Here is a 26,454-nt window from a genome sequence, read left to right as displayed (position 1 = left end):
CCTCAGGTTGCTGGTGACAACCTGAAGACAAGTTCAAGAAGGTGAACATACAAGATCTAACTCAGGAGAATGGGTTTCAGGGAAGACAGAAAGGCAGCTCTAAAGTGAGTTGGCAACTCCCAATTCTGGTTCCATGCTGGTTGTTTGTGAGAATGAATCAGGTAGGAGTATGCTGGGGGCTGAAGACTGAGGAGCAAAGAGAATCAGAGCCTCACAGGTGGCTCATGAATAAAATGGGTCTGAGGGCAAGAACACCAACAGGGAGTTGTGCTCAGTGTCTTCGTGGTGCAAGGTGCCATCATGGTGGAGGAGGCCTTCAGACTGCCCAGAGCAGGGAGACAGCAGGAGGGTCCAACCCCCAAGCTCAGAGCCATATGGCATCAGATCTCACTGTGGAGGAGCAGTGGCCATGGACTGTGCTGACCATAGTCTAGCAGAGTGAAGACAATGAAAATAGACCATCTGTGGCAGCCCAAAGATTACCTATAAAAGTTACACCACTTCCCACATCCTCCTGACATCTACACCAGTGGGGAAGGGCTAGAAACCAGCTAGACTTAGAGGAAAAGAGGAATCAGTAAGAATTTTCCCTTGCTAAGGTAGGACTAAATCCCTTCCATTGGAACTCAAGGGCCAAAGTCAAACAGGAGCTTAATCTTACCCTGATCCACCTTTTTAGCTCATACACTTCATTTCCTATGCTTTGGACTTTAAAGATTATTGTCTTATTCTGTATTTTAATTGTTTGCATCTGTTAGCTTCATTCATTCTTTCAAGATTTTAGATTTTATAAAGATAGAAACTTGCTCTGGGATATTCTTGTATTCTCCAAACTTGAGGAACATTTGGTAAACTGAATTTGTCTGAATGTGGCATCCTGAGATCTAAGAAAACGGCACATCAGTGACAGAACTAGTCTGGATCTTTTTTCTTACTAGTTTCTTTTTATGCTATTGGAAAATACATGCTCATTAAAAGTCATTTGAGAATGTAATGTGATAGAAAGACCACCACCATAATCCAGTTTGGGGATTGGCTCAGTGGTAGAGCACCTGTCTAGCATGTACAAGGCCCTCTGTTTGATCCCCAGCACAGAAAAACAAACAAACAAACAAACAAAACTGCAAGTTTTCCAATCAAAAGTTTTCTTTCCAAAGATCAAAACCATGTTCCACTTTGCAACATCTCAAGGGGGCAGTATGTGAGACACAGGGCTGGCTTAGAGGAAGGCCTAACAATCTCCATGCTTATTCTCCCAATGACAGCATCTACCCAATTTCTTTGGGCAAATCTACTGGTCAGTATTACAGATCTCTCACATCTGACTAGGTTAATTCTCTACAACTCATTTATAATATTAGCCTGAACTACCTCAAGTCTTGTATGTTCTGGTTTCTGTCAAGGACCTGTGCTATTGTGGTTCTCAGGCAAACAAAGTGGGCTTGAGGGAGCTGACCCTTGCTCACCTTTCCCACAGTTCCCTTTCCATGCAACACAACCCTCTCTCTCATCATTCTGTCCTTGGATAAGAGACCTTCTGTGCCACTGTCTTCCTGGACTCTCTCCAAGTCTTTTGGATCCTTCTAGAAGTTGGGTAACCAGACTTGCAAGCAGTGTCTCAGGATCAGACAAGTCATGGCTTGAAAGTAAGGGTCAGAGAGTCCTATGTTGTGTCTGGGCTGAACCACAGCTCTGCAGGAGACAATCCATTGTTCCTTTTTGAAAGGGAAGCCCTGAGGTATTTAAAGAATCCTAAAAGACAACTAAAAAATCTGTTCAAAGAGCTAGAAAATCAGAGTGTTAAGGGGTTGAATTGTGTCCCTCAGAATTTGTATGTTGAAGCTAGGCAGACACTATGCCTGTAGTGTCAGTTATTTGGGAAGCTGAGGCAGGAGGATCTCCTAAACCCATGAGTTGGAAGCCAGCCTGGGCAACAGAGGGAGACATTGTCTTGAACAAAACAAAACAAATTTATAAGTTGAAGTCCTATTCCCAGTACCTCCAGCCTTCTCAGCACATGGATGGAGCAGCAACCTTATTTGGAAATAGCCTTTGCAGATGCAATTCAGATGTAAACTGAGGTCATATTGGAGTAGGTGGGCCTATCATCCAACATGATCTGTGTTCTCATAAGAAGAGGAGAGCCCACAGAGACAGATACAAATACATGTAAAGACTCAGACATAGCCACGTGGGCAGAGGGTAGCTGCAAACCAAGAAATGCAATAATCGTGGCAACAACCAGAAGCTAGGCGAGAAGGCATGGCCACCTGTCTGCACTTTCATTTTGGATTTCTGGCTTTCTGGACTGTGAGAGAACACATTTCTGTTGTTTAAGTCATCAGTTTATTATAGCAGTTGTAGCAAATTAACACACAGGGTGAATACAATGCATCCTACAAATAGCGGAGGCCTTGGAGGCCCGAAGTAAAGAATAGAAGGATAAGGTAGTATAATTCATGACTAGGATTGTCCTGCATCACAGGTTCTAAGAGACTAAACTGCAAGGATCCTTCATACATTGCCAAGATCTACCTTAAACAACTCTTTTTTTTTTTTTTTTTTTATTGTAGTACTCATTCTTTTCCCAAATAAAGTTAGTTCAATTACAAATTGACATTACAGGGCTTTCTAAGGGGTGATTATTTCCTACCTCCAACTTCAGGGTCTAAATGTTGGTAAGGCTCAGGATCATGTCCCTACCTCAACCCAAGGCCCTTTAAAGGAAAATGTCAGTTTCATAGTAAAATGACCCAGCTCTGTTCAGCAGAAATAAATCACAGAGTTAATAGTTAATCTAAGGCTTACCTACTGGCAGCTGTATATCAAGAACAGGACCACTTAGGAAAATAAAATGATTCTCAGTCCTGCTTTCCAAAGGTTCTATCAAGAGAAACCTTATCTCAGTTTTTCATAGGACTAGTCAATAAGTTCCAATCTGGTGTTCATGGTGAAAATTTGAGGGGGAACCCTCAAATCACTTCATCCTAACTGAAAAAACATATAAGCTTAAAAAGCCATCTGTCCCCTTAAGTTCAAGCCTCATTTGCTTGCTCCCCACCCCCACTCGCTGATGGAAAGAGCATTGCTGGTGGGACAAGCTGCTGGTTTCCAAATCCTAAGGCACTCTGTTGCCCTTCGTGAAATGGAAAGTAACAAAGCCATATTGGTTTGTAAATAATCAATGGTAATAAAACTTTGTTCAACAGTGGTGTACCAAAGCATCACGGTATTTGCCAACTTTCAAAAACAATCAAAACATCAGAATGCTGGAATTGCAAGGGATTCTGAGGGTCAGTCATCTAGCCTTTATGTACTCCTTTCTGATAGTTGGGACCCCAGAGAGTTGGAACCCCAGGCTAAATACGTACCGCACAAATGAAGCAGGTGTCATGCCAGGTATGCCCCAGGGCTTCGATAAACTTGTCACCAGCTTCCACAGGGAAATCACAGCCATGACACTTGGTGCTGAACAGGTTGATATAGTCTAAAATGAAAGGCAGAGTGAGGACCAGGCACCAGGCAGGCAGGAAGCAGCAATCTGGACACATCTACTAAAGGAGAGGAAAACTCCCACATCAGTGGGCTGGGGGAAGTGGGTGAAACCTAAGTGATAGCTTGTCATCTTACATAAAATACTTAGTTAAAAGACAGATTTCTTTTTCCAATAATTTGTACTGATGTTGTGTAGCTTTAGGCTTAGTCACTATTTTGCGCTGATTTGATCTGCAAACACTTTTGGGAGTTGTCATTAACTTTTTGCTGGGTGATTGTCTCTTCTGCCTCTATCACCCCTAATAGCCCAAACAGATGAATCCCCATACTGGGAAGAAAAAATTCCACATTTCCCAACAGCTATTTACTTTGGAAGAATGAAGTTAAGGTTTTTAAGAGTTATAGAATGTTCTTTACTTGACCATCCTTCCATCATTGGGCATTGTATTGACAACATATCTTTACTACTACAAAAATATTTGACCCAGGTGCAGTGGCGCATGCCTGTAATTCAAGTGGTTTGGGATGCTGAGACAGGAGGATTGCAAATTCAAGGCCAGACTCAGCAACTTGGTAGCAAGGCTCCAAGCAACTTAGTGAGATCCTGTCTCAAAAAAAAAAAAAATAAAATAAAGAAAAAGAAAAAGAAAAAAGGGCTGGGGATGCAGCTCAGTGGTAGAGCGGTAGAGTACTCCTGGGTTCAATCCCCAGTACAGAAAAAAAAATGAGCTATATTATTATTATTTTTTTTTTATTTTTTTTTTTGCGGTACTGGGGATCAAACTCAGGGCCTTGTGCTTGCAAGGCAAGCACTCTACCAGCTGAGCTATCTCCCCAGCCCAAGCTATATTATTGAAGGGAAACATGTTCTCCTTTGCACACCCCTCAATAAATGAGATAATACTACTAAATATTATTTGCATAATGCTTTGTACCTTATTTGACATTTTCACATAGATGTTATGTGATTTAATGCATCCCCCAAAGTTCATGTGTTGGAAACTTAATCCCCAATGCAAAAGCATTGGGAGGTGGGGCCACATAGGAGGTGTTTAGGTCATAAGGGTTCTGCTTTCATGAATGGATTAATGTCATTATCGAAGGAGTAGGTTCATTATGGCAGGGGTGGGTTTCTTATAGAAGTGAGTATGGGCCAGGCACAGTGGTACATGCCTGTAATCTCAGCGACTTGAAAGGCTAAGGCAGGAGGATCTCAAGTTGGAGGCCAGTTTTAGTGATTTAGCAAGACCCTCAGCAACCTAGAAAGCCCTTGTCTCAAAAAAAAAAAAAATGACTGGGGATGTAACCCAGTGGTAAAGCATCCCTGGGTTCAATCCCCAGTACAAAAAAAAAGTGAGTCAGAGATCGAACTGTTACTGTGTTAGTTTTGTTTTGTGGATGAGGTGAAAGGCCCTCAGAGAGATGAAGGGTCCATCCAGAGTCCCATGACTAAGGCCCAATCAGGCCCTGTGTGCCTCCCCCATAGCAGTTGTCCTCCCTGGGCCACAGGGGCAGCAGTTCTACCACAGCAGTTGTAGAATTCTTTATCATTCTTCTAGAAAAGCTCAGTTCCCTTTCTGGAGACTTCAACTCCTCTACCACCCAGAAGTATTACTTGTCTCTCCACAGCCCTGCCACAGATGGCTTTTTCTTGCAGTGATTTTTCTGTTCATCTCCTTGTGGACAGTATGTCTGTTCATTATCTCAGACCATGAGCTGAGAGGCACTGCGTCACAGGGGTTACAAACCTGGAGTTTGAAGAAAGCAAGCTAGGTTCAAATTCCAGCTCTATTAAGGAATTATTTAAGCTTGGGACGAGTCACCTACTCAAGACCTCAACTTTCTCATCTATATATGAAAATAATTATAGTACCAAACTCATAGGGTTTTTGAATGGATTAAATAAGATAATGTATGTGAGGTATTTGGCATAAACATTAAAAATGCTGGCTTTTATTTTGGAAATCTTCAAAAACAGTGAAAGGAGGGAAGAGAACCATAGTTATTTGAGTGTCCACTGTATTTCTTGTTTACTTCTCATGGCCATTTTGCGAAGAGGTAATATTCCTGTTTTAAGGATGAGGAAACAAGTGGAAGGATTGATTCCATCATACCAGTTGTAACAAGCAGCACCAGACCTGGTCGACTCCAAAGTTCAACCTCCTTCCATGACTTTATTCTGTCACCACTCCTTATCTAATTACCATTGAGCTTTGATACATTTTACTTATCTCTTGCATATTTTTCCAACCTCTGACTTCTCCTTTTGTGCTTAATTACACTTTATCATGCAAATGCTCTTGTATAACCCAATTCATCAGTCTTGTCTCTGACAGAATACTTAATCTCTTCAATAGTCAGAAATGTATCACCTCACCAGAGCTAAGCAAACATGGTTCTACTCCCTTTAGAAAGTTGCCGCAGGTTTAGGCTTTATTCTATGCCCAATAGGAGCTTATTAGTGTGGGGTGTTGGCTAATCCATCTCCACTTGAGCCAAGCCCTGTACCTGCCTTCTGACCTCTTTCTCATTACTCCCAGTCAGTCTTCAGGTACTCTAGGCTGTCTGTCACACTACTGTGTCTCTGTATTAAACACATCCCAGGTTTGGAAACCTCCCCCATGTTCACCATTGAATCTCTGTAATCTTTTGGGTTAAATCTTCATACTGGGAAGTTCTCATGTCCCACCTCCATCAAGAGAGATTAGATGATATTCCTGAGGTCTTCCCTTCTTTATCCTTTCATCCATCTACCCATCAATCATCGATCCTTCCTTCCTTCCATCCATCCATTCATCCATCCATTCATCCATCCAGAGAACTACCCATCTTTCTTGAACGTCCATGTATATGGCAGCATATCCTGTAATGTTCCATTTGGTTGAGGTTTTTGAGGGCAGAGAACTGCCATGCTTGACTATGCACAGTAGCTTTAATGGGGACTGGCTCAAAGTACAAGTTTAATACACATTTGACAGATAAATGATGAACAGAAAACAAAAACATGGTTCAAGCAAAGGTACTAAATAGTGACTCCCTCTCCTGCAGGTTTTCACAGATTAAGCTTTTAAAACAGTTTGAACCTATTTCCGAAATATCTAGACTTACCCCCTAACTGATTTTTTTTTTTAAATTTTAAACTTGATTTTGTAATGATGTGGAGAATGGCCACTTTGTTTGAAAATTTGGTAGCACATATCTGATCCTAATACATTTTTATTGATATTTTTCCTCATTTAATCTATAAAATGAGATTGTCATTGGTTCCGAATTAAATTTGCACATGCATGGGTCTTTCTACCCAGGAGATAATCTAGGTCCTCATTTACTCTTCTAAGTCTTCATAATTTTCTTTGACTAATTATTTTATGTCCCAAGGTGAATCATTACCTTTGCATTTAATGGATCTTTTTTTTTTTTTTTTTTTTTTTTTTTTTTGCAGTGCTGGGGATCAAACCCAGGGCCTTGTGCTTGCAAGGCAAGCACTCTACCAACTGAGCTATCTCCCCAGCCCTTAATGGATCTTATTGCTATTATAAAAGGATTTCCATCCATTACACTACAGATGCTCTGTGTTTAAAAAAATGGCTTAGCGCTTTTCTCTAGCAATGGTCCTCAAACATTAGAATCACAAAGAGGATTTGGTAAAACACAGATCACTAAGCTGTACACCCTGAGTTTCTGATTCACAGGTCTGGAGTGGGGAATCAAAGATTTCCATTTCTAGCAAGTTCTCAGGCAATATTGAAGCCACTGGTCTTAGGACTACACTTTAAGAAACAGCTCTGATTCCCAAACCTAACTAAATTTTAGAATAATAATAATGGGCAAGATTTTGCTTATGTAGGTCTGGAATTTATCTTTTCTTTAGTGTTGTGGTTTTTTTTTTGTTTTTTTTGTTTTTTTTTTTTTTGTGGTGCTAGGGATTTAACCCAGGGCCTTGTGCTTTTAAGGTAAGCACTCTACCAATTGAGCTATATCCCCAGCCCTTTTCTCTGGCTTTCAAAGCTCCCTAGATGATTATGATGCTTTGCCAGACTTGCAACCACTCAGGTACAGGTTCATATGTGAGAGGGTTGACTTTCAAACTTGTCTTACTTGTATTTTAGATTTAAAAAATTCAGTTAATCTTTGCAGTCCATCAGAAATCTTTCTGAGTCTAGACCCTGACATTCTGGCTCAATCAGCAAATTTGACAGGACTCCTTTCTGTGTTTTCTTACAAGTTGTTGACAAAAAAAAAAAAAGATGACAAGAGGGTTGGGGTTGTAGTGATATAGAGCACTTGTCTAGTATGTGAGAGGCCCAATTCTGAGGCAGTTTAACCAACCATACTTGGCTTTATCTAACTGTTGGATCACCTAGTTCTCCTTTCTTTACCTTGTTCCTAAGAATATCAATCATTCATTGTATTCAAAAAGCATACTCATTTTCTTGTGCTTTTTCTAAAATAAAAATTAGTCTCATTGCCTTGCCTTCAACATTTGCTTATTGCTTAAGTAGATTTTCTTTTCTTTTTTTTTCTTTTTTTGGTGGTGGAGATTGAATTTAAGGCCTCAAGCATTCTAAGAGCTCTACCACTGAGCTACATCCCCAACCTAGGAAGTGGATTTTAAATTGTGTTCCATAGAGAGCTATGGGTCTCCGAACCATTTCAAGGGCCACTCATGTTGCCCACTTACTGTGGGTCAGTGCTTTGCTAAGAGTTTTGCATGCATCATCTCAGTCAACCCTATAGCAGCCTCTGAAGCAGGCAGTCTGGATGAGGAAACACTCAGAAAAGGTAAGCCCTTCGTTCATGTTCACACCAAGCCTGAAGAGCCCATGTGCATCTCTCAGGGCACCTAGATCTGAAGGGAATCTGCTTCCTAGCTGTCTTTCCTTAATACTAGACTATCACATTGCTGGACAGTTTACTCAAAACATCATTTTTGAAAATCTTTTTTTGGGAGGTTGCTGTAGAGAGCGCCAGCAGGGATAGTAGAAATCTATCATTCTTTCATTGTCTCAGACATAAATTGTGGCTTATCACAAATTATCCAAAGTGCATTGCTGTTAGTTGATGAATAGTATCAATTTGCACAGACATAACAGCACTTTCATTAATTACCAATCAACACCATATAAGAGGGGTAATGACTAGTGTTACTGGCGCCCTTTTACAGATATGGAAATTGAGACACAGAGTGACTTAGTAAGTTGGTTTAAAGTCATTCAGTTAACTTCAGAGCAGAAAAGAGAATTCACCAGCATTACAACCCAAGAAGTGTTTTTTGTTTGTTTGTTTTATAATTTACTGTCACAGGGAAAAGTTTTATTTTGTTTTGCTTTTTCCCTGGAGTAACTGGAATGATTTCCCCTTTCTGATTTGAAAGTAAACTAATTTACCATGTTTCTCTTTTTGCCACTGCAGTTCTGTTATTCTTCACAATCAGCGTGCTTGCCTTCTCCTTTTCTGATAATCTGGTGCTATTGTCTTAACTTTCATGTCCACATTCCCCAACCCCAAGCTCCTCCCTAAAGAAGCAGGAATGAAAGAATGAGGGAGTGAATGGCCAGCTAGCCAGGACTCTCAAGTATCTTAAAGAGTGCTGTGTCTCCTCAACTTAAAATAATTCGCTTCACATTTCAAGACACCATATGGAACCTATCGGGGTACAAAAAAATTCTCTAATTCAGACAACAAACTTACAGGAACCTGACAGAATATCAAAGTGATAAACACGGTATGCACAGAGGAAGGGGACACTCCCATATTCCACACTTTACACTCTCTGGTTTCATCCTCATCACAGCTCTGTAAGTCAGGGATTTACAGATGAGGACAGTGAAGCTCAAACTGCTGTAGTAACTCATTCGGGGTTCAAAGCCAGACTGAGACAGAATCAGGAATAGGACCTGGGACGAAGTCCAGACGTAGGCTTTTTCAGACTAGACCTGGGTCTCCACGTCAAAACAACCTGAAAGGTTTCCCAAGTGGTTATGAGGCCAACTTGTGACTCATACATTTGAAGCAGGGAAGAGAGCAGACGCTGAATGTGTAAAATAAGCTATAGACTCTGCCTCCCTTTCCTTGAAGGCTGCAATCAAATGAACAGAGGAAATAGTTCAATTAACTTTCTTTGTGTAATATTAGCAAGATTTTGACATTAAGAACAAAACCAAAAACAAGAGCTGGGGATGTAGCTCACTGGTAGATGACTTGTCTAGGCCCTGGGTTTGATCCCCAGCACAGCAAAAACTGAAAATACCAAAAACCTTTCTAAAAAACTAAAAGCATCTGGATGGCCAGATATGAAGGGATACAGGCAGGAGTTAGTGCCCCACTCAGCTCCTGCCTGCCTGCATTGCTCTGCATTTGCTTTACATCCCAGTTTCCTACCTTTCTCACAGTAGGGCTCTCCATCTTCCATATGGAAGAGGCTGTTCCCAAAAGGCTTCTTGCAGGCTGCACAGACAAAGCAGGTGGTGTGCCACGTCTGTCTCAGGGCATGCATCACTTCCTGGGGGGAAAAAGTATGAACTCAGGATGGAAAGTTCCAGGGGAGAAAGGGAATCAGGCTTAATTTTCTCACCAGGTCCCAGCCACTGACTGAGCAGTCACTAGGGAACAGGGCAGGTGAGCCCAAGAAGCAAACCTTGGATACACCAAGAGTAGAGGAGGGAGTTCCCAGCGTCCAGTGCTTGCTGGTTCTATGCACTGTTATATAAGCTGTGATGCCTAATCTTCCCATAAACCTGGGAGGGAGGTCCTGCTTATTACTGCCACTTTACCAAAGGGCATCGAGGGTCAAGGCCACATGCAGGTGAGTAGGCAAGACCAGGCTGAGAAGCAACAACTTGCTTGGCAAAAGTTCCACCATCACTTGAAGCTGTGTTGCACAGACATATAATCATCTCTTGTTCCAAATTCATTTGCTCCCTGGTTCACTGGTGGCGAACCAACTCACTTAGAGGACAGAAATGGAATTATTTTCTCTCTGTTATCAGCAATTTCTTGGCTTCCTAATGGGACCTCATAATATTAGGGGAGGGAGAGGAGGTTGATCAGGGCTGAGGAAAAGACAAGGGTCAGAGGAGAAGAATATTGTCCACTTACCCCCATGATTTTGTTGTTGCATTTGGCACAGAGCGGGGCAAAGAACTGCTCATAACACCGCTCACAGTAAACATTGTTCTGCTCCTCCACAAAGCACACATCTGCCAAGGAGGTCTTGCAGTAGGCACAGTTGAACTCTTCTGGGTGCCAGGAACGGCCCATGGCTACCAGAAAAGGACCCCTGGGGAGGCAGAGAACAGCACCTAATAGGAACCCCCAAAACTTGGAACGAATATCTTAAGAATCCCAACAATCTTCATACATTTACCCAGTAACTCCCACTTTTGTGGTTGTTCTAAATGAAATAATATAAAATTCAGAGAAAGCTCCATACAGAAAGGTGTCCATTGTCCCATCACTTAAAATAAAGAGAACCTACCATAGGGAACTGGGTAAGCACATGACAGAATTCAGCTGAACACAGATAATTATAAGAAGAATAGTGATGCTACTGATGATGGATGTGATTTATTAAATACTCTGTGCCAGATACTATACAAGAATAATTTTGCATTTATTAACTTATTTAATCTTTTTTAAAAAAGTTTTTAGTTGTAGATGGACACAATACCTTTATTTATTTTTATGGGGTGCTGAGGATCGGACCCAGTGCCTCACGTGCCAGGGGAGTGCTCTACCACTGAGCCACAACCCCAGTCCCTTATTTAATCTTTAATCCTGTGAAGTAGTAACTATTATGATGCCTATTTGGGGGAAGAAAACTGAGGCACAGAGAGATTAAGTAATTAAAAACGGTAGGGCCAGGAAGTAGTAGACCCAGGACACAAACGTGATAGTCTAGTTCCACATTAGCAGTCAGAACACTGGGACTATAAGGAAATTTTTTATGTTCTAATTTTTACTTTTCCATATTTTCTAATTATTCTCTAACAAGTATGTGTTACTTTATTTTTAAATAAGAAGGCTGAGTTTATGATTTAATGGTAGAACCCTTGCCTAGCATGCATGAGGCCCTGGGTTCAATCCCCAGCACAAACCCACACACACGCACATGCACACACATACACACACTCTATATACACACATACACACACACATACACACACACACACACACACACACACACACATACACAAACCCATAAAATAGCATATTTTTCATATATTTTTCATATATGTAAGCTCACATCACAAACATACAAATATACTGTTCAAATAAACACCATCTGTGACCTCAGGCTTCTAGACCTGAAGTGACTTGTTTTCATTTCAGTCAAGTGCCCACTGATTCCCTGAGTAACACAGGCCTGTCTGTGGCAAGACCCAGAAACAACCCCAAAGAAAAGCTAGGTCAAAACCAGCACTGTCAGCCAGCTTGCAACATGCCCAATAAACCTACTGACAACAAGACTGGCGATTCCCAGGACCCGGCCTTAGCCCAAGGGGAAGCTCCTGGCACCAGGCACCAAGTTGGGAGCTTCACCCACTTACCTCATGGAATCCTCCCAACTCCCCGGGGTTGTGGGTGTCACACAAGTATGGAAGCTGAAGCTCAGAGAGTTAGACCAGTTGGTGGGCCAGAGGGTTGGAAGGCTGCCCTGCAGTGTGGCTAACTTTAGTCTGTTCTACCCCTGTCCTCCCATCCCCCTCACTGCGCGGCTCAGATTGTGGAAAGCACCTATGTGCCCACCCTTCCAGCCCCCCAGTGGACCATACCGGATGACGTTGTTGCAGTGGCCGCAGAGTGGAGTCCGGCTGCTGGCTGGGAAGCGCTCAGCTCTCTGCACAGTACCCCTGGCAAGGGGGGTCATCTGGGGACCTGTCGGAGTGTAGGCTGGGGCACCCCGGGGCAGGGTCTGCTTGCTGATGGAGGTGGTGCTCTTGCCAGGGGCAAACTTCTGAGAGAAGCTGTCATCTGTCACCCAGGGGGGACGGCTGGCAGATTCTGCTGGGCCCCCACTGTAGGCCGCCGAGGGTGTGGGGTTATAGTTTGGGGCAGGTGAGGGGGTATAGGCTGGAGCAGGGGAGGGAGAATAGGTGGGAGCAGGTGAGGGGGTGTAGGCAGGGGCAGGTGAGGGGGTGTAGGTTGGCGCAGGTGAAGGGGTGTAGGGAGTTGGACTGTAATTGGCCCCTGGGGATGGGCTGTAGGTAGATGCAGGCACTGCAAGCCAAAAAAAAAAAAAAAACAAAGAAAAATCTGTCAGGTGTTTCTTTCCCTGCTTCTCCCCACACCCCCAGCCAGAGAACTGCAAAAGGTGACTTTAATGTTAGAACAATACAATTCTGATTTTTATGGAAAACACATTCCTGAACTTCTTGATGCCCCAGATTTTAATTCTCAGCAAAGGAGCCCAGGGAAATAAAGAGTAAGCAAATGCAGCAAAGCCCTGGGGAGCTTGGACAGGGCTGGGAAAAGGATATAACTATAAATATTTGCAGCTGTGCAGGGTGGGGCTCACCAGGGCTTGGCTGTCTAAGCCCTGCTGAAGGTAGGGAGTCGGGGTAGGGGGTGCCTGGGCCAGAAAAAGGGTGGGAGTGGGTCGGTTCAGCTTGGACTGGGGGATGCTTTAAGTTGAAACCCGTGATTTGACTCCAGCATGTGTTTCAACCAGCATGCATTTGGTGTACCTGGATTGAGTCCAGTCTTCCTAGCAAAGCAGATGACCCAGCAGCTGGGTTTTCAAGTTCGGGTTTCAGGTTTAGCTACAAAATCACTTTCTTTGAAAAACAGGCTTGCTTGATTTGGATTGGGGGAAATTCCATCTTGGTTTGATGGGGGTCTTGGAGGAGTCACTGAGAGCCAACCTGGGCAGATGTTTTGGTGTGATGCAGCTGAGGTCTAGCTGCTCTCTTGGTCCTGGCTTCCCCATACCACTTTGGTGCAAACTGAGAGTGTTGGAGTGACACCCTAATGGTTACCAAGGAAATTTGAGCATGGGGAAGAGAATGGGCTGTCCCACTTCCAGAACCCTCTCCTGACACTCATTGAGAGCGGAAACACTGCAGGGCACTGCAGCTGCTTACCCAAAGCTCTCTCACCTTGGGCTCTCAAACCCCAACTTTCTGCTGCCTTTTGCTGTGGGACCAGCCAGGGTAGACCTAGCTGTGTCCTGTGCATATGGTCCAGCTGGCCACTTCTTCCAGCAAGGGAGGTTCCCAAAGCCTCACTTTTGCCCAGTCTGCTTCTCTGGAAAGCAGCTTCATGCCCCCAACCCCAGGAAACACGTCAGGGCAACTTCCCTCTCCATCCCTGAGCTGAACCTGAATTGGGATGGACTGTGCTTAGGATAGAAGCACCCACTGGGCCCTAGTTGGGCTTGAGACCCTGTTCCTACCTCTGGTCTCTCTTTTCCAGCTGGTGCTCTGGGGCTATCTTGGGTGACCTGTGGTTTGTTGCTTTAACTCTGCACCTTCTATTCCCAGATGACTGGCCCTTCAGAGTTAGGAAAACCTGGAACATGCAAACACTATCCTTGCTGGGGGTGGGTAAGGACCATGCCTATGAATATGGAGTATGAAGGAATAAAAACTCTTTACAGCCCTGCCTGGGAGTGATGTGGGTTTCCAGTGGTAGAAGCTTCTCCATACAGAATCTTCCTTTCACTTACTAAAGGGCTGGATTAGGCACATAGCACATCATGTGAATCAATCCTCACATTATCCCCTTTTACACTTAAAGTCAGTAGGGCTCAGGCAGAGTGAGTGGCAGCACGTGACTTTAAAATCTTCCTTTCTATACCTTAAGCTGCAAAGAACACAAGTCCAACTTCCAGAAAATCTTAGTGTGCCAGGTTACTGTGGAATCATTCCTAATATAGAGAAGACCCCATTGTCTGGCATGTAGCACAGTATGAAGAATCCTGGCTTGAGTGGGGGCGTCGCTCAGTGGTAGAGTTCTTGCCAGTCATGAGTGATCCCCAGCACCACCAAAAGGAAAAAGAAAAGAAAAAAAAAAAAAGGGCCAGGCTTCATGTCCCAGCTCTACTATTTCCTGACAGTGCATCTTTGTGCAAATTCTTCAACTTCCCTGGGTCTCAGTTTCCTCATCTAAAACAGTAATAATTGCCAGGCGCCGTGGTCCACACCTGTAATCTCAGCAGCTTTGGAGGCTGAGACAGGAGGATCTCCAGTTCAAAGCCAGCCTCAGCAAAAGAGAGGTGCTAAGCAACTCAGTGAGACATCGTCTCTAAATAAAATACAAAATAGTAGTTGAGTGCCCTCAGCTCAATCCCCAGTACGCGCCCCCACAAAAATCCCAGTAATAACAGCTGGATGCAGTGGTGTATGACTGTAATCCCCAGCTACCTGAGAGGCTGAGAAGGAGGATCACAAGTTCAGGCCAACCTGGGCAACTTAGTGAGATCCTTTCTTAAAATAATAATAATAATTGGAGATGTAGCTCAGTGGTAGAGTGCCCCTGGTTCAATCCCCATTCCACCAAAAAAAAAAAAAAGTAATAAATTTTAGTACTTCACAGGGTTATTATGAAGTTTAAGGAATATAAGAAACATAAAGTGTCCAGTCAGGTCCCTGGCAGGGTGTGTATATGTTACTAAATATGAGGATGGTAAGGTGGACATCCCTGGGTGCTAGGGTTGGGAGGTATTGCCAGCTCATCTCATCTCATCTAATGGCCTGGTGGTCACCTGCAAAGTCCAGCCCAGGTAGACTACAGAGTGGAGGAGGGGAGGGAGATGTGGCACTCTGAAGTCACATAACCTGGAACTTAGCTTATTCACTGGTGGTGGAATGTATGTTACCCCTGCCTGCCTCACAGGGTGTGGTAGTAACCTATGATAGTGACATAGTACATTTTTTAAAAAAATATTTTTAAGATGTTGAGAGACCTTTATTTTATTCATTTATTTATATGTGATACTGAGAATTGAACCCAGTGCCTCACATATCCTAGGTAAGTGCTCTACCACTGAGTTACAACCCCATGCATTTTGTAAAGCCCAAATTCAAGATATTGCCCCCTTCCCCAATAACCTTGCATAGCTCCCTAGTGCCTGGAGCAGAGGGTCTCCCTTGCTAGGGGTGAGGGTGACTTGAAAAATAAAACCAGGGAAGAATAGTAGAGAGAGATGATCTGGCCCTGTTTTATATAATGGGATTCTGTGTGAAATTTCTCTCTCTCTTTTGGATGAAGTGCTGCTCTCTGCTAAAAAGGATTATGAACAAAAGCCCTAATCCTGTGCTGTCCAACCCATAGTCCTTTGTGGACTCTGAGCCTCTGAAATGGTGTTATTCCAAATTGAGAAGTGCAGTAAGTATAAAATATAAAATTTTGAGACTCAGTAAGAGAATAAAGAGATACTTTATATAAAGTATCCCATTAATAATCATTTTATATTTAATATGTGCTGGAATTTTGTTGTTTTGTTTCTTAGCCAGGGTCTTGGTATAGGCAACAGCCCAGCGTGGCCTAGAATTCCTGGGCTCAAATGATCCTCCTGCCTTAGCCTCCAGAATAGCTTGACTACAGGCAAGCACCACCAATGTGCCCAACTCAGATATTCTGAATGTACTGAGAAATAAAACATATTTAAACTAATTTCACCTGCTTTCTTTTACTTTTTATAACTCATTGCAGTACTGTCTTTCATACTCAAGGGCACTAGTTTTACATTGACTAATGTAATTTGAACATTCAAAGCACTTAGCTCCCAAGGATACTGTCTAGAATTTGTGTTTGTGTGTGTAGGGGTAGGGTTCTGGGGCTTGAACCCGGAATTCAAGCATACCAGGCAAGGGCTCTACCACTGAGCTATATCCTCTGGCCTGCTTTCTTTTACTTAAAAGAAAATACATATGCTTACCCCCAAATTTCTTCCTCTTGTATGGTGCTGTCCTAATCAAAATACTGGCTACCAAATACTGATGGCGTCCATATGCCAGGCCCTTTGTGTGTGTTATTTCATGTAATACCTCATGCAACGCAACGAGGCAGATATATGTTAGAATGACCATTTTACAGATGAGGAATTGAGGCTTGGAAAGCTTAAGTAACGACCTAGAGGTCATCCAACTAGCCAGCTGCCTAGCTGAAACTGGAGCTCAGGCAGCCCTACCCCGCGGCAGATCCCTGCTTAACCACTCCCTAGAAGGCAAAACATGCTTTTGCACACCCTTTCCAAGTAAGACCGGCCCTCGCTTTAGCAATTCTAACCCTATTCCCTGTGCCTGGCGGAGACATTCACTTCCTCCCACGGGAAAGCTTTCCAGAGCCCCCGAACTTCCCACCGCTCAACCTCCTTTCTAAGGCCCTACAACACAGAAGTGTCGCAGAGGCAAGCTAGGCTCTGGACCTGCTTCCTTGCCCAGGGCTGTACTCAACCAGAGAAGGGGCCTTCCTCTCCGCGGTGGCCCAGCTCAGCAGCTCCCCTCCCCCATCGGGTCCCCTGTTCTCTGGGAAGTGGGGCTCCTCGTGGCCTGCCTAGCCTCGCCATCCCCGACGTGCCAGGAGGGACTCCAAATCCCATCTCGGAACCCCGGGGCTGTTGCTATTTTTGCGTGAGGGAATTAAGCCCGTCCAAATTAGAAGGTGATATTTCATCTCTAATTGGCAAGTTCAAAAGGCCCCTATCGCACTCGGCGGCCTCGGGACTATGTAATTAAACAAGGTGTTTTCTGACTCACGCCGGGCCGGGCCTGGCTCTCCGCGAGCCACCGGTTGCCGCCCGGCCCGCGGGCCGATGTGGCCGTCCCCTGGCCCGCGGTCCCATTCGCCCACGGCGAGGCCGGCCCGGCCTCCGCGCCGCCGCCGCCCCTCCCCGGCCCCAGGTGTTCTGGGGAGCGGACGCCGAGCCTCGGCGCCAGCGATAAGATCCGGGCTGCGAACGCCGCCCTCGGCCGGGAGGAGGCTCCGCGGGGAGCTACGGCCGGGACTCGGCCGCGCGGGCCCACACTCCCGGCTTCGCCTTGGGCCGCCTGCCAGCCGCCCCCGGAACCCTGTCGGCGGCCGGGCCTCCCCCGGAGAGGGAGGTGGAAGCAGGCCACCTCCTCCCCTCCAGGCAGGAATGAGTTAATGTCTGCACCGCCTGGAAACGGCGCGAAGACCCGCGGCTCCAGCACGTCTCGCCCGCCTGGGCCGCAGCCCGGGAAGGAGCAGCAAAAAGACGCAGGGCGGGCCCGCCAGTGCACGCTCCCGGAGCCGTGCCGCCCCCTGGCGGGCCCGCGGGGGACAGTCGGCGGCCGGCACCGGGGCGCCACAGCGCGGAGCCGCTCCGGAAAGTGCCAGGAGGGCCTGCCCAGGGCGGGGCGGAAATGCCCTCCTCGCGCCCGCACTGGGCCTCAGCTCCACCCGCCGTTTCCCATCCTTTCCAAGCTCCTTCCGTTGTCCCCAGTCTGCTGGGGGGCAACCACTTCCGCCCCCTCCATCCGAGATTTTTCACCTTTGCAGCCCCATCAGAAATGCCACCTCATCCGGTGAGTTTTAACTTAGGTGTTTTCTATGCCTACCTCTGTAAGCTAGGCACCCTGCTAGGAGCGTCATTTCATTCCTAGAACACGGGGTGTACGTAGTGTCATTACCAATTATCAACTGAGAAAGTTCAGGGCCTGAGAGATGAGATAGTTTGCTTGCTGTAGCAGCCCTGGAGTCGGACGCTAACGCGCTTCTGCGCCCATACCCAACACGGCCGTCTGAGGAATCTCTGTTTTTAACAGAGGGCTGAGCCTGCTGCCTCTGCCCCACGCACAAAGTTCAAGCAACTTCAAGCAAGACCTTGCTTACCTCCCAGCCTTACCACCTCTGCACTCTAGTCTCAAGAGAAAAACTCTCTGGGGTGGGGGTGGGGTGAGGTGGAGGGAGTTGGGTTTCCTGTGCCTTAACGGATGTGCTTCTGAGTCTAGACTGTGTGCACTCTTCTTTACCCCATGGCTTCTTTGTCAATTCACTCTGTCATTTCACACTGTTTTATGACACACAAAAAACTTTCTCTGTCTTCCTTCCCTCTCCCTTAGAAAGACCTAACTCATTCTTTCCAAAACAAGTTCTTAGCTTCCTCCCTTCATCAGTTTGCCTTATGCAAAAATGGTATGTGTGTCAGGTAGGAGAGACTCACCCACACAAAGGGGGACATTGTGCATGTGTGGGGGCAGGAGGTACATGGAAAGAACAAGGGCTCTTGCACTTATGATTCCTTGAGTTCTTGCCCAACCTAGACAACCTCCCTCCCACTCTGCCTCTCACCTGGTTGGTAGACAGAAGGCCGGATGCTGGCAGTGGTGACAACTCGGGGCTTGGGTGCAGGGGCAGCTGGACCCTCACTGTAGCTGGTATGGGCAGTTGGTGCTGGAGAGGTGGCTGCTGCAGGGTTGTAGGTAGAGGCCTGAGGTCTGGAACCAAGAGGGGAAGCGTTATAGCAAGAAAGACAGTCCCATGTGGGCCCTGGGGCCTGCATCCATAGCAGGTTGGTTTCTTGATCTTTAGGATTCTCTATGAGGAGGAGAAGTGATAGAGATGTCTGCCAGAGGCTGTGAAAGAAAAGCCAGGGGGATCTTAGAGGGGAGAAAGCTTCTCCCTGTAGCTAGTGCTATTGTCTTTGGAGAGAGTGAGAACCACATAGACAAGAGGACACCTGGAAAACCTGCACTTTCCTGGGGCCTCTGACCTGGTCTCCTCTTTGTATTCTTTTTTTCTGTTTTTGCTGGAGGGAGCAGAAATCTCAGGTTTCTGAACAAGAATGTCCAGCAAGTGCTGTAGGAGGCCCCAGGCAGCTCCCTGAAGCAAACGTACTCCATTTCCACCTGCAGTTCCTGTTGCCTCCTCCCACTGGGTTAGCTGTTGAGAGGCTTAGAGCAGCCTCTTCCCACATGTGGCCCAGGGACTCTGGAACCAAAAGAGATGGGGGGAAAAGTGTCTTAGTTCACTGCCCCCAGAAGCAGCTGTTCTTGGCCTCTCCTCTTGGGGAGCTGAAGACTCTGAGAACTGCCTGAGTTTAGCGCTCGTTGAACTTCGATCCAGTGTTTCCCAGTTTCATTTGTTTGTGAGGACTTTTTCTTCATTTAAAATTAATGAACACTTTGCTTTCTTCATGCATCTTTCAAATCCTAAAGTGGACAGGTGACTACACTCACGACAAATGGGTCTTTGGTGAGGGTGCTGGAGAAGAAAGCCCCATGGATGTGTGTCCCTTACCCCAGCTTATAGCTTCCTGCATTCCTTCCACCTGTTCCCCTTGGGCCCAGGGGTCATTCATTCTTGCTTGACAGAACTGTAAGATGGGGGGAGTCCTAGGATAAGAACCTGCTACTAAGCTCTTGAGTAGATCCAGGGGGACTTGTGGGGCTGCCCCAGACAAGGCAAAGGTAAAAGGATCCTCAGAGAGCCAGCATCCCAGACTTGGGGGCTATGCACACTTTTTCTGTCACCATGCCAAGTTTCTGATAGATTGAGGCCATTGTCTCCTTTCCCTGGGCCTGCCTCCCCTGCTGTGGATAGATCTCTGTGCCAAGACCAGCAAAGTAGGGGCCTCAGTGAAAGAGGAAGAGATGGTTTTAAAGGAGTTCTCAGCTTCCGCTGTGGTTCGGACAAGGCCACAGGTCAGTGGTTGTGAACTAGTGTCTCCCACAGTGGTGGACACTTTGCCAGCATCGTAGGAGCTACAGGTCCTATGTAAGGGACTAGGGTGGGGAGAGCAAACAAGTGAAGACATCCAGTGAGAACTCCAAAGCCAAGTTCTGATGAAAGGCAGGTATGTACATTTTCCTCTAATGGGGCTCCTTCTAGTTCTAGCTCCTTCTAGTCCATATGCAGGGAAGGAAGTTAATTGGGCTCAGAATACAACCCCATGACCTCTTCTGCCCTAGACCAGTGCTCTGCTGGGCAGCCCTCTGTTCTCTCTTCAAGTTCTACCCAGGTCCTAGCTCTCCTGGCAAGACAAAAGGAAGGAAGGACTCACCCTGCTGCAGGTGTCCCAAGGGTTTCAGGCGCTCTGTGGTAGGCAAGCCCAGGACACAGAGGCCTGGAACTGGTGCTGGAGCTTGCCCTTTGGCAGGGGCAGGGTATGAGACTGGATAGCTCCAGCATCTAGTTCCCCATCCAAATTGGGAGGCTTATTCCCACTCAGCAATAGGGACATTTCTTACCCTCAAAATTTTTGTGCAGGTAGCAAGATCCTTATGCAAAGAGATTCTGGCATGGAGATGGGAAGCAGATTACTAACCCTTCCCTAGAAAACTGAGATAAAACCTGCCCAGAAGCCCAGGCCCAGGCTCACCCCTAAGGCTTGAGATGGGTTGGGAAAAGACTGGGCTTGGCATTGTGAAGCCCAGGGTAGGGACAGCAGACAGGCCTATGGGTCACTTTACCTCCTCAGGCTGAACCATTGAGTTATGCACCCTGACCCAGGAAGGCAAAATCCTGGGGTAGGGGCACATGGGGAACTAGGGGAGCTGGGGTCTTAACTGCAAACACCACTGGACAACTCCAGGAAGTCCAGAAAGAGCTGGGCTAACCCCTGCTGTTGCACTCACTGTTCACTCCAGAGTAACTTGTCCATCCCACCTCTTCTGCCTCTCTGCAACCCCTTGCTTTGTTTTCTGCCTCTCTGGGTATCCAGGAGGGCAGGTTGGGGTGGAGGAACTTGAAGTACTTATATCCTTTTTATGTGCTTGGTGTTTTATGTACACTTTTTCCATCACAACCCCATAAATAATACGTGTTGTTTTGAACTTTTTTTTTTTTGAGCATCTCACTAAGATGCTGAGGCTGGCCTCAAACTTATGATCCTTCTGCCTCAGTGTCCCCAGTCACTTGGATTATAGGTGTGCACAATTATGCTAGGCTTGTTTTAAAAATCTTAACAGATGAGGATAAGGAAGTTCAGAGAAGTTCAGTCACTTTCTCAAGGTTACAGACCAGAGGTAGTGGAGCAGAAATTTAAGTACTACTACATACATCAGGTGTCTCTGGAGTTAACATGCTTCTCTATCAAGAGAAGAGAGGGAAGGGAGTGGGCAAGGGCAAGTCGTGGTTCAACTATTTGTTCAAATCTGACCAGCTTTCTCTACCCAGCTCAATGTTCCCTCCTCCAGGGAGCCTTCCTTAATTTCCCCAACCTTTTGGAACAACTTTTATTCTCCCCTAGCTGCTGAGTTCCATGAACAAGTACCATATATATGTGTGTGTGTGTGTGTGTGTGTGTGTGTGTTTGTATACACATGCACACACACGCACACACACACACACACACACACACACACACACACACATACATATTTTGTACTGGGGATTGAACCTCTGAGCCATATCCCCAGTCCTTTCTGTTTTTATTTTGAGACAGGGTCTCACTAAGTTGCTTAGGGCCTCACTAAATCAATGAGGTTGGCTTTGAACTTGTGATCCTCCTACCTCAGCCTCCTGAGTCACTGCGATTACAGGCATGTGCCGCTGTGCCCAGCACCAAGGACTATTTATACAGTTCACTTTGTCATCTGCATGTGTGCACACTTTTGTCTGTGTGTGAAACTTTTACATCTGTGACTATAGATGTATCCCTGGCTGACAGGGGAATGTTCCTGCCTCTGTTCTTAGTCACAGATGGAGCAGTTCCCTGAAAAGCATCCCAGCTTCCCCTTCATACTCTGTACCATGCAGTGCTGGCTTTGGCTTTCTTGGGAAACCCCTGGGCCCTAACCACCTTGAACCCCGCTGCCCACAGATGTATACAGGGTGGGGCCTTTCCTACTGCTCTTTCCCTTGGTCAAGGGAAGCACCTGTGGGCTGGTTACCTTGGACTGTCCGCAGGGATCGAGGTAGGGGCTGCAGCAGAGGCGGTGGCAGCATGGGCAGCAGCTGTGGCCAGGGGTGGCGAGGCTGCACTGGGAGAGGCAGCAGCAGGCGGCTGGGCAGAAGCGGGCAGCAGCGGGGTGGAGGCCTGGCTGGTACACACTGGAGCATGCTCAATAGGGGTGCTGATGAGGCGGGACCAAAAAAGATAACAAATCAAGGGGGCCCCAGACCCTGTGGGGGCCCTCTGCATGGGGGCAGGTGGGTGCAGTCGCAACAGGTGGGTTATTGTGAACAGAGCAGGATCTTCCAGAGGGTGCATCCTCCAGGTGCAGGAAAAGAGCTCCTCTGGGATCTTAGGAGGGGAAGCTCAGACCATGGTAGGGCTTGGTAACATCAAAAACATTCTCAATCCTGGCGGGAAAAATTTCCCCCAGGTTTTTGTGCTTCCTAACTTTTCTTTCTCGGCAAAACATAGTGCAGTGGAAAAGTAGATTTAATTATCAACCAGTTTCTTCTCCTTCCTTGTTTTCCTTTCCCTTTAGTCCATCATTCAGTCAGGGGCATGTATTACCTTTGGAGAGGGATGATACACCAAAAAAAAAAAAAAAAAAAAAAAGCATAGGTAAGATATATGGGTATCAAGGCCGTAGGCTCTGGAGTTGTGAGAACCTGGGCTTCAGGCTCTGAAGGATTCAGGGTACTGACAATACATTTGCAAAATGAATAAAAGGTATCATGGAGTGCAGATCAAGGTTATCTGGACCAGAAGTGGGTAACATATGGTGGATTCAAACATGGAGGTATCTGTGCCCTTTTAGGGTAAACCCTGGGGAGTGACAGGACTTGTGGTAAGGGTTCAGGTAGATACCAGAAAGCTCAAAGATCTTCATGCCACTGAGAGCTCTAGATACCAAAGAGAATGTCCCACACATCCAAGAAAGACATGGGCCTGGACCTGAGCACCTGAGGTATAAAGCAGATCTGAAAGGCTTTATAACTTGGAACAAGAGAGATGACCACCCTTCCAGTGTGGACCAGTGTGGCCACATAGGATGAGAACATCCCCCAGATGCCAATACACATAGACAAGATGCCCAGATGCCCCAAATCTGAATACCTGGGCATCCTGCAAACAACTCTTCCCCAGAACCACTCTAGGAAGAGAAAAGCAGTTTGAGACTGGGCTAATGGGATTAGATTTCTGCTACCTGTGAAATGAGGACAAGAATAAAAATTAAGGGCTGGGGCTGCGGCTCAGTGGTAGAGTGCTTGCCTAGCTTGTGTGAGACACTGGGTTTGTTTCTCAGTACCACATGTAAATAAATGAGTAAAATAAAGGTCTATCAACATCTATTTTATATATATATAATATATATAATATATTTATATATTATATATTATATATTTATATATTATATATTATATATAATATAATATTATATATATTTATATATATAATATAAAATATATATATAAAATAAAAAAAAATTTTTTTTGAGACAGGGTCTCAATGTGTTGCCCAGACCCGTCTAGGACTGTTGGGCTTAAATGATTCTCCTGCCTCCACCTCACAGATAGCAGGGACTATAGGTGTTGCAAACACACCCAGCTCATTTTTTGTTCTTTGGCATTTGTATTTTTAACAACAGTGACAAAATAAATGCAACTCTTATAAGTGGGAATAACTCCACCCCCCATGTAACTCATTGATTGACCTACTATGAGCCAAGCATTATGTCTTTAATTCCTCACAACACCCCTCTGATGGGGGTATTATCAACTCTATTTAGTAGATGAGGAAATGAAAACAGAGAATTTAATTGCTCAGGGCTCTGGAACTTACCCATAGGGACAAAACATTTGAGGGTCATTTTGATTTGAAAACTTATACAGAACCTCATGGAGGAAGAAAAGAAAACTCTTCTTGTAATCAGCCAAGTAGAATCTTTCTTCAATAAAAGGCACCATTATTTTTGGCAATAATTGGAATAAGAGTACTTTCCTCTACCAAGTTCTTCCCACAATATAAGCTTTATCCCATTATTCATTGTTTTATCCTTTCAGTCACCATGGATGATGGATATGGTGTCATTTACAGATGAGAAGTTTGAAATCTGGAGGGACTGTATCTCTGGTAAAACATCACAGCTGCCAAGTGGCAGAGAAGGTCTTGAGCCCTAATTACTACACTTCTCAAACTTTAAATGCACATGAGTCACCTGGGGGATTTTGTTAAAATGCAGCTTCTGGTTGAGCAGGTCTGGAATGGGACTGAGTCCACATTTCTAACAAGCTCCCCAGTGATGTCAATGTTACTGGCCTGTGGACCACACTTGGAGTAGCAAAGTGCTAGAGAAGTTTGCCCTAGATAGGAATGCAAGAGGGCCCATTCTCTTTACCAAAGCATCACCCAATTGCTCTACTCCATCTGGTGAGATATGTGGAAGAAAGAGTATGAAACAGAGTGAGGATCAGGGAAGCATAGAAATGGAGAAGTAGCAAAGTTGTGGGTTGACTGCCCCATGGGAAGGAACCATTTTTCTCAACTGCTTCATGGAAAGTATCCAGGATGGGCAAGGGCATTGGTCATGTTCTTTTGCCTGGGGCCTTCCCCAGTGTAGGGGTCAGAGAGGAGGCTTTGGGCATCCAGTTTATAGGCCTGCAGCAGTGTCTGGACCTGACCCTTTCATGAGGCCACTTGCCCACCCTCTGTGAAAAATTCTGCTTCTAGAAGCATTCACATGATGCGACTGCCTCAGAGAAGAAGCTGCAGGCTCTGAAATCACACTGCTGAGCTGGTTGCTCAGGCCCACCTTACAGGATGAACAGGTTGAGAAGGTCAGGGCTGACATAGGACCTGGGTCTCCTTGATTTTCCAATGGACTTGGACTTCTGGGAACCAAGGACACTGCATAGGATAAGAGCAATGAAAATGTCCAGCCTGGGAAAATAAAAAGCTGGCTTTGCCTGTTCCCTTTGTTCCAATATGCTGTTAGACCACTTTACCTGCAGCTCTCCCCAGCATAGCTCTAAATGAACCCTGATTGTAGGGGATAAAGAGGAACTGTATGTGGACCTTAGGAAAATTCACCATTGATCAGACAATGGGGCACCATTCATATAGACCACACTGTCAACCTGGGCCCTGGCCATGCTGCAAAGTGACATGGTCAGGACTCCCCTGAACAGTAGTCATCAGACTACTAAGATGAAATGCAGATCAGCTGGGTGATGGTGTAAACAATTTCACAACCAGTCACCTGACTTCTGTCATCATCCAATTAACAGAGATTTTCTTAAACCACTATCTTAGTTTACGTAGCAATAATGGAGATCACCTCAATATCAACCACAATACCCCCTATTACCAATAGTTCCAAACTGAGCCCAGTGACTATGAACCTCAAGTCCCAACACGACCACTAATACCATTCCCATTTGCAGAGCAAAGGACAAAGGTCACTATCAGGGATACCTGGGCATGAACATGAGCCTGCTGCTTGTGGGTCCTTCCTGAGTTGCATCCTATCTAGGACCATTGTTTCCAGACCCCAAGCAGCCAGGGCCTAGGGAAGGGAGAGGAGGCATCAAAGAGCATCTTAAAGGATCTTGGGTTCTTGTTCCTTGTCAGTTCCTGAATGAAGTTCTGAAATCCCCAAAAGGGGCCATCAGAGAGCAAGCACTGCCAAGAACTTACATGCTTTAGTCCTAAAGACTGCCTGTGAGAACACCCCAACCTGATCTAGTATTCTACGACTGCCTCCTATCTATCTTGATCATAATTCACTTTATGTAGTTAGTTAGTTTTTGGTGTTGGGGATAGAACCCAGAACCTCGTGTATGCTAAGTCCATGTTCGACCAAAGAGCTACACCTCCAGCCCTGTGACTCACTTTAAATATCTAGGCAGAAATCAAACTAAATTGAAATAGATTCAAATGTTTACAACTGCATGGGAGTAGAACTCTTTCCACAGTTTGACTCTTCCTTCTACCTGGGCAGCATTGAAGTGGAGTGTGACCACCCTTTGCCCTTGCTCTGTTGTGGTGGTCCTTGGTGGGGGTCCAGTTAATGCTGTTATTGATGATGGTGATACTACATCTGAAAAGGATGATATTAGTGGTGGTTCTGGGTCTTGAGGTTCATGGTCACTGGGCTCAGT

At 45.6% G+C, this 26,454-nt stretch overlaps 1 protein-coding gene across 4 annotated transcripts in view; it reads right to left on the bottom strand.

The window, feature by feature from the left end:
- Ldb3 (LIM domain binding 3) overlaps positions 1–26,454 on the bottom strand; it is a 61,632-nt gene that overhangs the window by 4,291 nt on the left and 30,887 nt on the right. For 2 of the 4 annotated variants that reach the window (XM_047552030.1, XM_047552031.1), the window contains 6 exons: positions 22,293–22,475; positions 18,751–18,896; positions 12,270–12,714; positions 10,594–10,774; positions 9,877–9,997; positions 3,372–3,487 (listed from right to left, as the gene is read on the bottom strand). In XM_047552030.1, coding sequence (XP_047407986.1) covers positions 3,372–3,487; positions 9,877–9,997; positions 10,594–10,774; positions 12,270–12,714; positions 18,751–18,896; positions 22,293–22,475 — 1,192 coding nt within the window. The remainder of the gene's footprint in view (positions 1–3,371; positions 3,488–9,876; positions 9,998–10,593; positions 10,775–12,269; positions 12,715–18,750; positions 18,897–22,292; positions 22,476–26,454) is intronic. The other 2 variants (XM_047552032.1, XM_047552033.1) reach the window with 1 other exon arrangement.

The sequence above is a fragment of the Sciurus carolinensis genome, chromosome 5 (genome assembly GCF_902686445.1).
Source record: "Sciurus carolinensis chromosome 5, mSciCar1.2, whole genome shotgun sequence".
Classification (NCBI taxonomy): domain Eukaryota; kingdom Metazoa; phylum Chordata; class Mammalia; order Rodentia; family Sciuridae; genus Sciurus; species Sciurus carolinensis.
Note: the sequence above shows the minus strand (reverse complement) of the source record. Positions and strands in the feature narration are given on the sequence as shown.